The 11,312-nt window shown below is 31.6% G+C and overlaps 1 protein-coding gene across 1 annotated transcript; it reads left to right on the top strand.

The window, feature by feature from the left end:
- Positions 1 to 2,387: 2,387 nt before the first annotated feature.
- On the top strand, positions 2,388 to 8,333 carry LOC128183004 (uncharacterized). Its single transcript, XM_052851788.1, has 5 exons — positions 2,388 to 2,454; positions 4,211 to 4,228; positions 6,351 to 6,494; positions 6,868 to 6,970; positions 8,078 to 8,333. The coding sequence occupies exons 1-5, from the start codon at positions 2,400 to 2,402 to the stop codon at positions 8,250 to 8,252; spliced, it is 495 nt and encodes a 164-aa protein (XP_052707748.1). The 5' UTR covers positions 2,388 to 2,399; the 3' UTR covers positions 8,253 to 8,333.
- The last annotated feature ends 2,979 nt before the right edge of the window (positions 8,334 to 11,312 follow it).

Below are 11,312 nucleotides of genomic sequence, written 5' to 3'. Positions count from 1 at the left end.
ACCGTGTTTCATGTTTTTTTTCTGTAAAACCTTTTTTAGGAATCAAAAAATAAAATGATTTCGATTTTAAAAGGCTTTTTTTATTGATTTCTGTACGCAGGTATTATTAATGGGCGAAAAACTATATATTTTCTTGAACACATAATAGCTATAGGAAGCTGTATTTAATATGTATGACTGGATTATCTATAATACGAAGCTTATTTCACATGTATGACGGATGTCCATATAAAATAGTTAATGTATCCGTTATTGCTGAAGTATTAGCAAGACCTCTAACATTGCATGATTTTACAAAGTTCAAACTAAAACATTATGTATGGTTTTTTTTTTATTTGACATTATGCACTGTGCAAACTTCTGAGCATAGAAAGCTTAAGTGCGCTTGAAGAATTAACAAACATACAATTGTCCATTTCTTATCCGATGTTCTTAAATGTTCAGCTATCTTGCAATATTAAACGGCTGTTGTTTAAGAACAAGATCTAGAGTGTATAGAAGTAGCAAGCATTTGAGTAAAACAAGGTCTAACCCGCTGACTTAAGTCGATCATTTGCTATGTGCAGATCCATTTTCATTACTTATACAAGTATCTATTCTTCAAACAGAACTTTAGTTAAAATTCAAATCAACCAGTCATATCTTTATGATTTTTAATTGTTGAAAAAAGCGTTGAAATGTCAAGCAAAACTCTTTAAGTTTGGTAGCATGCAAAGTAAAAAATATTTTTGACATTTGGTTTTTGATAAATGAAATACTTTTTTTAAATATACGACTTACATATTTTATAGATCAATAAGAATAAGTTTTGCTTGCAAACGATTTTCTTTTTTATCATTTGAATAGTCCCCGCAACAGCATTCACAAGTAACAGCTATAAACAGTCATGATAAGTTTAGGTTCATGATCCTACTTTTGAGCTTTTGTCAGTGCAAGTTCATTTTCACTGAAGGAAAAATTGTGCTCCATTACTTCCTATAGGAAAACACTTTACAAATAGTTATGATATTGTTGAAGCGTTGGATATCATTTGTAAGCTTGCTATCGGTACCTATAGTTCGGATTTATATTATTTGGCCTCTGTAAATATTATTATAAAATTTAACTTAGCTACACGATAACCCGCGTTTGACGAAAGATCATAACAATATCACTGTAACACGGAGGTACATGGAAAGGTAAATAAATGAAGTTTGCGTTTTAAGAAATAACGCACTTATTCGTTTAATATCCAACTCATTTAAAGTTGGCTACTATATACGTTTTTATCCTTCTTAGTAATGAATTGATTAAAAATATTGGTACACTGAACATATGTAGTCATAGGTATACAATTGCCCTTTAGTAATGCAATATCGCATCAGAGTGGAGCATCCACTTGTGACAGGAAAAAGTTTTCAAATATAGTTTTTCTTTCGGAAGTATCCCATTGCATCGGCCAACTATGTACATTAAATCATTCTGCATTATTCATACCATATATAGCATACATAAAGTTTGAGCTGCGTATGTTTTTGTTCGATATTATTTGATATTTATAAAATCTGGGACTACAAAAATGCAAACTTCATACTACTTAATCTTATTAAAGAATATGCTTGGAGTAGAATCATTAATAATACATATACCAAAATACTGCTACAAACAATTTTACAAATCAATATATATGTATTATTACGCAAATGTTAAGCAGAAAAAAACTGTTACTATTAGGCCAAATGATAAACCTCCTCAAAGTGTTTGCCTAGATGTAGATTAGAAGTTTTTAACAAGTCTTTTTTTCCCCTGACACTATTCGTAAGTAGTCTGAGTACTAATACCTGGGAAGCTAGTTCATTACGTATTTTTTTTTTTAAATACTATCGAGCGATTTTACAAAGCCTTTAAGTATTTCTCCTTTCAATGGTAAAGATTTTTAAAAATCAATCATACAAAATAAAGGCATAAGTGTAATCTTAATTATGATCTTTATCAGTGTAATATAATAGCCTACCAAATGTGTTAATGTGAAAGTTTAGTAGATGGACTTCACTTGTTCTTCGTTATAGGGTTTTAATTTTTTTTTTTGGGGGGGGGGGGGTGGAACAAGAATACCACATAATAAGACAAGAGTATCAAAAACTGATACATGTAACTTCATCAGAACAGTCAGTATAAAAGATGTGGAGAGTGAATATGTCACTCGACAGATTAAAACATTGAAAATATTTTTCAAGCTCTGCCGAGAAGGCCTGATAATGCTTGAAAAGACGTGATCGTATTTTACATGTCTTTCCATTACCAACTGTTTTTATTTACAAATTGTTTTACTGGAGTTATTTCTAAAAATAAAACTACATAAACAAATTCAGTTTTTAGAAGGTTTTTTTTCTTCCTTGTAAGAGATATATGCATTTAAAATGAAGAGGTTTATCTTTGCACTTGCTGTCAGTGCTTTCGTTACAGCATCAAAAGGTAAGTTTATACATTTTTCTGTATAACAAAAGCAACTAATTATCATGCTGAACCTTTATAAACTTTCCTTTTAATACCAATTCCTGTTGTTTAGTTTTTCCCAATTTGATTTTTATCGTGTGTCGGCACTAAAGGCTTAGGAACTAAATCGTTTTTTATCAAAGACACATATTCATGTATGAAAAGCGATGAAATTTCAACATGGGAATATGGACAAGGGCAAAAAGCTACATAAATACATAAATAAAATTAATATAAGTCGACCGATCACGCGCATATTTGTCATTTGGGAAAAATTATTGTCGAGCCAAATGTTTTAGGTCCTCTCTTCTCCCCATATAAACTTGGCAGATCTCTTGGCTAGGCTTCATTTTTAAACAATTGTGATATAATTGCATCTGTTCCAAAAAATGAGAGTAACATAAATATGCGCGACAATCCCATTATGGATACTTTGGTACGTTTTTAATTGGGGGGGGGGGGGGGGGGCTACCCAATATATTGACATAGAGCACATCATTTCACTTCATCAGAGAAGGGAAAAATTAAAAATTTGATATATGAAGGTTGTCCAAAAAAGCGTAGACAAGTAGCGTTATTTATTAAATCAAAAACACAGGAAGATGGAACTTGTGCCAAACAGGATTCAAGTAATTTGCATTACAATTATGCTTTGATATAATTCAACACATCATTTCACTTCACAAGTGATGGGCAGTTTCCTCACATTTCATAATTTGATACACGAGGGTTTTTTTCCCCCAAAAAACGCGTATACAAGTGGCGTTATTCAGTAGATCGAAAACACAGGAAGATGTTACTGGTGCCCCACAGGGTTTCAGTTATTTGCATTAAAATAATGCTTTGATTTGTTTTATTGTATGAGAATAAATTGATACTAGATCATAAATTCGACAGGTTAAAAACGAATAATCAAAATCAACATATACATTTGTAGAAACATACAGTTGAATGCGTGAACTCATAGTAAAATGACCACATTTTCAGCAAATGAGGCGCATCGGTAACTAATAAAATTTTGTACAGCCCTTGAAACAAATCTTAACCTGATTTCACGTCAATAAAATTAACAAAATCGAAATATTTGGACGAGCATAATGACATCAATATAAAAAAGAAAACACGACCGATAGAATTGACGTCAAAATACTGAACACCACATTCCCGGAAAACAGACATTGGATAACAAAACATAAATAAATTGTCAATATCATTGTTCACACTGGCAGAAATAGTGGACCGCACAGTTCGCATAGACAACAACTTCTTGATCAAAAAAATAAGTATTGACTAGTCGGCTAAAAAAAAGAGCAATCCTTAACCTATTTTGTATGATTCTCAACATTCCCTCCAGTTGTTATTTAAAATTTTAACTTTGAGAAAGAGAGAGGGAGAGAGAGGGAGAGAAAAGAGGGAGAGAGAGAAAGGAGAGAGAGAATAATATGAATTTTTACAAGTCCCGTTATCGGACAAAAACGCGGAGACCAATAAGCGTATCAAACATTCAGAATGCCAGCTATAATGATATAGTTGTGCAATGAAATCGTTATTATATGTAGAAGTTCATGCGCGTAGAGTTTTTTGTTCTTGTTTTATTTTTACATATATCTGTCACCGGGTGTATTTTTCAGGTCATTAGTTTTGCTTACCACGTATCTCAAACGTTTTTTTTTTATCATAAATTGATACCTTTTTTAAGAGAGCACAGTTCATTATGAGTTCGTTCTTTTTTCAGGTCAATGCCCGACCAATGGTGAGTACTTATAATATAAAACAAATGGGCATTTACTCCCAGTCTATCTTATAACATCACTGACGCGCCATTCTTTAAAAATACTCATATCAGTTCTTTACGTTTTCCAGTTCAAAACATTTCAGTGGCAAACTGTGACGGATCAACAAAATATGGTTCTTATATTTACATTGACTTCAATAAAATCAACCGTCCATGTTCCTGTACGTTGACTTCGTCATTTAATGGTTCTGTACTCGTAAAATCGGTGGAAGTGATCAAAGAGAAATGTAATACACAAGTAAATGTTGAAAACAAATTAATTTTTGGATGCATTCCAGAACGAATATATAAGAGATTAGACGTGCAAATCAACCAGTCAGTGCGCGTACGAGCTGACTACTTTCCACTTTCTACCTCAGGATCGTTCTATCAATGTATCGGATTCATACAAATGTTTGGTATGCTTGTTCACGTATCATTCTTTATGGTTATGATTGGTTTTTGTGTTATTCTTTATAAGAATTTGACTGATTTATTCCCCTTCTTTCTTTTTCATGTACTGCATAAAAACATTGTATACAGTATTTTATATGTTGTATAAAAATAATGAAAGCTATCGCTAGCTTTGGCTTATCATAAATGTATCATTTATACAACATGGCTATTTTGCTGCTTTTAGTTAAAAAAAAAACCCATTTATTCCATAATTAGCATCATACATACTTAGTAACAGTGAATAACAGATTATGAAACAAGCCAAAAGGCTTATCATAATCCCGCTCTCGTCAGTTTACAAATGGGAGGTAGGTAAAATTATAAGTACAATGACATTACTCATGAACATTGATTAAGGAACATGTAGGGGAAAGAAATATAGAAAATGAAAGCTGAGTCAAGAATAGCTGGAATTGAGTATTGAGACAATTGTAATAAACTAATAGATAATGCCAATACTAATCGACTAAATTAACTTGATATCAAAATTGAAACATAAAATTGCTAAGTAAGTTTATTTAAACATTATATAACTGTGAACATACAGGTACATATGATACACACATGTATATGATATTTAATGTAACACAATAGCTATAGTAAAACGACAGGTGAACTCAGAACACCTTTTGCTGGTTTTTCACAATTAGGCGAACCTTCATTAGATGCATAACAGTTTGACAATGATTGCTTTCCTGACATTTATGTTTCAAAGCTTAACTCAAACCATTTTTCAGGACCTTTTTGTATAGGCCTAGACGTCTTCGTTAGCAAAGAGTTTTCGGTCCACTTCGCTTCCCATAAACCCTTGGCAGATCTCGTTACGAAAACTCGGTGACAAGCTCCGTTTTATGATTGGCTGCAGCTGCAGGTAGCTGATTCAATCCGAGAGTTTAAATCAGGCTTTAGGAAATTAACATTTTTAAGAAACACACGTGTGATCTTTGGTAAAATACAATCGACGCTTTGAGCAAGTTGAGGAATGAGTACAGTGTCTCCCTAACGATGATCTAACTGGATTGCTTTAAAAAGTCGATATATTTTACTGCATGGGATTGAACAGAGATTTACTGACTTGTCATGCAAGGCTCGCCTGATAGTATGGGAAGTAAACATTGCGAAAGTAGAAGTTGCCTATCCCGTTAGTATATACGTCCCTGCTTATGGTTATCGTTTTAAATGTTCAATGAGCTGTATTTTGTCTTATTGTTGTCCGCAATATTCACGACGATGATACCTGGTTTAATTTTTTCATATATTATATAGCGATATTTTCACTCCCGGTACAGGTCACTAGAAACACAATAAATGAAATAGTCCTTGCTTTCTCTATGTTGTATCTTTATTTATATTTAATAGAATCGTTAATTATCTCCGATTCTCGTTCGTCAACATGTTTTCAGATCGTTTTAATGCCGTAGCGATTGTATATTGCCCAATGTGTCATTGGATTAAATTCAAATATGCAAGGAACGCAACTCAGATAGCTCCCTAGATACATGTAGCACCATCGCATCAGCGAGTTTTCGTACTGAGATCTGCCATGGGTTTATGGAGAGCAGAGTGGACCGAAAAACCTTGGCTAGCGAAGATGAGGCCAGGAGCAATACATGTTGTTTTTCATTCATATGCATGTGTGCTTCAGAAGGATTAGGTGGAACCCTTAGTGTAGTATGTGGAAGTCAACTTGGAAGAAACACTGCATCTGCAATAAACAAGAATAATTTAGACGTTACAATGTCAACCGCTGATATTTTGTCAGAAGAACTTAAATGTGATCACCGAATTGGTATGTTCATTTCAATATATGAAATTTAAGAATCTCATGACATGATAATTTTTTTGATTTACGGTAAGAATTTAGTAGTATCTCTGTAAAACTTTAAATATTGTCGAATTTTAGAGGTACAATTAGCTGTTTTATAGTAGCATGTATTTACAACCTAATACTTTAATACAAATTTAGCAATTAATACAATGATTCTGCATCTGCGATTCACCTTACTTTATATAATTATAGTCTCCAAAGCTTATACAGATCTTTTAGAGATGATATCGGTACTTTTATGTAGACTCTTTGGATCCGTACCGCACCCCTTTCGGAACTACGACGATTTTTTTTTGATTTAATATTAGGAAACGACTATGTTTTCTAATTTCAGCCGAGTCGTTGTTGTCCTTACAAATCCCATTGGCTATATTCGTGGTGATTTCCACAGTTTCAACAATATTGAATATATACCTGTATGTTAACACCAAATCAAGGTATGTGTAATAAAATTTGCCTTGACCATTAAGTTCAGTTTTATTTTTGTAAAATCTTTTACATACATGATTGAACGAGATGTGGTTTCTATTTATCCCTGGGTTTTGCCGAATTGATAGAAAACGCATATTGAGTTAAATAAAACCAATTATCACAAAAATTGAATTTCTTTTAAAAGTAAAATAACGACAATTCAAAAGGAATGTGTAAATATTCATTTTGAAGTAATTGCAATGTGATATTTCAAGAATGAGGAATCGTTCTTCTAGTATTATAAGGGAATAAAATACGGTTTGGCGTGATCAAATCAATCATATTACCTTTGGGCTTTAATTCATTTTATCATCCCGACCGTATCCGAACACCCCAAAATATTCAAAGAATGTTCCCTTACTAATAGTTATATGTATATAAATTTCGCAATTATACTATTTTAGGAATAATTAATCATTCTTTGAGTATCATGAGGTTATCAAATACGGTTGGCGTGATCAAATCCAATAAAGCCCGAAGGGTTTTATGATAGGTTTGATCACTCCGACAGTATTTTATCACCTCATAATATTCACAGAATGATTCCTTATTACTTACATTTATATACTCTTCAGCAGTTGAATGATTAAATAATATTAAAAATAACTGATTAACTGTATTGGACTACACATTACAAAATTAATTCGTAATGTTATTATGGACAAAGACATTGGGAAATGTACATATTCAAGATTAAAATAGTCATTGATGAAAAGTACATGAATATGACTACACATTTTAAAATCAATTTGTGGTGTTACATCTATCACAAAGACACTGGAACCAGGGTGATATTCACCGCATATTGAGCCAAACATTTAATAAATATTTATTTATTACTTTCCTGAGAATGATAAAAAAAATGACGTTTTTATTTTTAAAATTTTAATTCTAACTAGACTAAATAAGTTTATTTGATAACCGTGTTTATTTTTGTTAGCATGCTTTGCCAATACATGAAGCACTGCATGCGAATAGGTTACATGCATGCTCCTATTTGCAAAATAATATTGATAAGGAATCGAACGCATTCAGTTTATTATTAACAACACTTTATCTTTTCCATATTTTAGAAATAAGTCTAAGAACGGTAAATCTAACTCAAACGTTATAATGAGCAATCGCAATGGGAATGAACCGAATGCTGAAACCTACACAGAACTAGGAAATACGGTGTCAGGAGAATCTGAAAACCAGTACGAATCGATCACACGCCAGGAAAACAACATAAACACTAATGTTTTATAAACATTTCTAAAAGTTGAAATTCACCTTGACTTAATACATGTAAAAGAAGTAGCATTACACTTTTGTGGTTGATGTTATTTATTCAAGAAAACTGTTGTGAATATAATATTATATAAAACATGTAACATTGGAGTGCAAAGAAAACCATACAAATTGGAAAATGAATGTTATCATAGTATATTGATAATAACTGGAAAATCAAGAATACTGAACATTGTACTAGTTTTATTAACTATAAATACGAGTTTAACACGGAATACTCTAACAAACATCAGTGCATATACATGTACATATATGTGTAGATTTTGTATTATGTAATTCATATAATGAATGTATTATGCATGTTAATGTTGACAATGATGTACGGACTGTTGTTTGTTTCACCGCTAAGAGCTCCAACAATTTTACAATACAGAATGCTTGTTTTAATTTAACCATTTAATTATTAGAAATATTTGCTTTTGATATAGATTTCAGTGCAAAAGATTGATTAATATTTTTCTCCTGACTTTGTGTATTGTACATTGTATCCCTTTTTCTCTTATTATTTAATTGGTGTACACAAAAACAGACGCGGAAATTGAGTGTATACGTGTTTGCGTATCTAGGTGTGTTTTATTTTTAAACAGATCAAGAATTTGACAGTGTTTTATACCTCATGTATATAGAGGAGGTTTTTTGAACTGTTTGTGTTTAGAAGAACTTGACTGCAATATTGTAATAAGTATTGTATATGCTATTAAATGCTTTAATTTGTAGTTAGGGCCACTACCATCTTTGCACTCTTGCCTTGTATAAAAAAATTCAAATGTTACTGTGTTTAAAAACCCATAATATTGAATCAAGGTAAGCACACTGGTGTAAGTGGCATAAGTCTGGAAGTACATACACAGTATGGTGGGCATTGAATTTGATATGGAGTACATGATGATTATGCTTAGCCAGCACTAGTAAAAAGATATATCAGATAACCTTAAAAATTAATTAACTTTTATGGTAAGCACAATGGCCGCCACACTGTGTGTAGGAACGTGTTATGAGAGGTCAACAATGTGGTTTAATACATGGTTTTTAAGGCGTCGAGCTAATGCTAGAGAGCCTTCTAGCGATCGTCTGGATTGGCAATCGTCCAAATTCATGCACTGCACCGCCTTTTAAATGCGCATAAGAAAAAAGTTCCGTATAGTATTAAACGTATTCCATTTATGAAACTAAATTGTGTACAAAAAAAAACAATTTTGCCTACCTGGTTATTGACAACTCATTGCATAAGTATAAATTTGCTTAATCAAGAATTGGCGGATGAATACAATCAGGTGTAAAAATTCACTAAATATTAAATATTATTTTAGTTTATCGCTTACATTTTAATTGGAGAGCGTGCCCGATAGAAATAAAATTTGCGATGTAAATTTATTTGTTATCGGGCACGGTCTCCAAAATAAATGTAAGCGATAAACGTATCTAGTGATTTTGTTGCTAAAAATAAACACGATAATGTAGTTGGTCTGGTCGAGCATTTTAGATAGCACGTGTTGTGGATTTGTTTGTAAACAACCGTACCATAGGGAATCTTGTTTCAAACGGGAATTGAAATAAATAAAAGTATGTTTTGTTATTATAATAGGAACATACTGTTAATGTATTCAAATCATGAACTTGTGAAAATTGTTTAAAAAAAAATAATTTATTTTTGAACTTTGAAATTTCTTCGAATTTTGTAACCATAATGAGTTATTGAATTGTAAAAGCACAAATACCTATTTTATAAGAAAATAAACTTATTTTTGTTTTTAAAGCAGCACAAAACATAATTCATATACTTCTCTATTCTATGTCTAAAATTATTTGAAATACGAAGTCACTATTAAATTAACAGAAATTCAATTTATTGATATCATTCTATATAAAAGAAAATGTCTGTTCGACGCCTTTGTGGCCGTTCCGGCCTTTGATTATTATTCTTTGAGATGTCTTTTATGAACAATATTAGTACGTGTAATCTTACATGTAAGTATACTGTCGCTCAATAATTATAAATCAGAAAATAATAAAACAGCAGAGTGGGTTTCCCCTTACGACAGAGTTTTTTTTTCTCGAACCATTGTTTTTAACGTTCATAAGTATCACATGCCACCACCATGCAACAGTGGATATACAAATAAGAATATTTATATCTTACGTTTTAAAATTACAGTTAAGAACAATGTTTTACATATAATTCAATAAAACTAATTTAACATGCACATTTCAGATTAAGTGGGCGGAACTGTAAATGCGAAAAACTGTCGCTAAACCAGCAACAACAAAAAACAATTAAAATTGTCTACAACCACTTCATATCCTTCCTCAGTATAAACTACTGCACAAAATGTGACCTGTAAATTTAGAAGAACCGATTGTACACATTGTTATCAAGACAGAACGCCATTACCATATTCAATCACAATTAAAAACATATTGTATGAACAATAACATGCACCTTGTAGTGAATAAATTGATCTGGGTGATGCACGTACATATATTTCTTGTATATAGGTATATAAAATATATAATCTTCAACTTTCTTTTTGTGAATCTGACTTGGAACTGATGCATATTAATTCATCAGATAAAAACAATAATTTACTTTTTTCAAGACACTGCCGGTAGTATTGCATCTGCTGGAACGATTACACAAAAATAGGTTTGAAATGCTATACATTTGTCAAATACTTAGTATTCTTGTTTATTTTATAATCCATTTCATACGCTTTTCTTACCAAATGGTTAACATTTTCTTTTCTTTTTTTATTTATATTAAACAGATTCTTATGATTATATAAATACCAAACACTTGTATGAAAGCGAATTAGTCTGAAATGTAAGAAGCATTCACTCATTCTGGAACCATTGGTCGTATTACTTCTTACATCAAAACCTAATTATTTTAAGTTTGTTACAGAAAATTAAGAATCAAATACAGAAATACAAAAGAAATATACAGTTAGATATAAGTACTCTACCATATTATGGTTATCCTAAACATGAAAAGGAACCTCAAAGTTTTTACACAAGGGA

Source organism: Crassostrea angulata, chromosome 5, assembly GCF_025612915.1.
Source record: "Crassostrea angulata isolate pt1a10 chromosome 5, ASM2561291v2, whole genome shotgun sequence".
Taxonomy (NCBI): Eukaryota; Metazoa; Mollusca; class Bivalvia; order Ostreida; family Ostreidae; genus Magallana; species Magallana angulata.
Note: the sequence above shows the minus strand (reverse complement) of the source record. Positions and strands in the feature narration are given on the sequence as shown.

Excerpts from the sequence above, each read along its gene's own strand:
- LOC128183004 (XM_052851788.1), top strand. The coding sequence starts at position 2,400 with ATGAAGAGGTTTATCTTTGCACTTGCTGTCAGTGCTTTCGTTACAGCA. Across the intron at positions 6,495-6,867 it reads TAAATGTGATCACCGAATTG|CCGAGTCGTTGTTGTCCTTA; the intron begins GTATGTTCATTT and ends TTCTAATTTCAG. Across the intron at positions 6,971-8,077 it reads TATGTTAACACCAAATCAAG|AAATAAGTCTAAGAACGGTA; the intron begins GTATGTGTAATA and ends TCCATATTTTAG.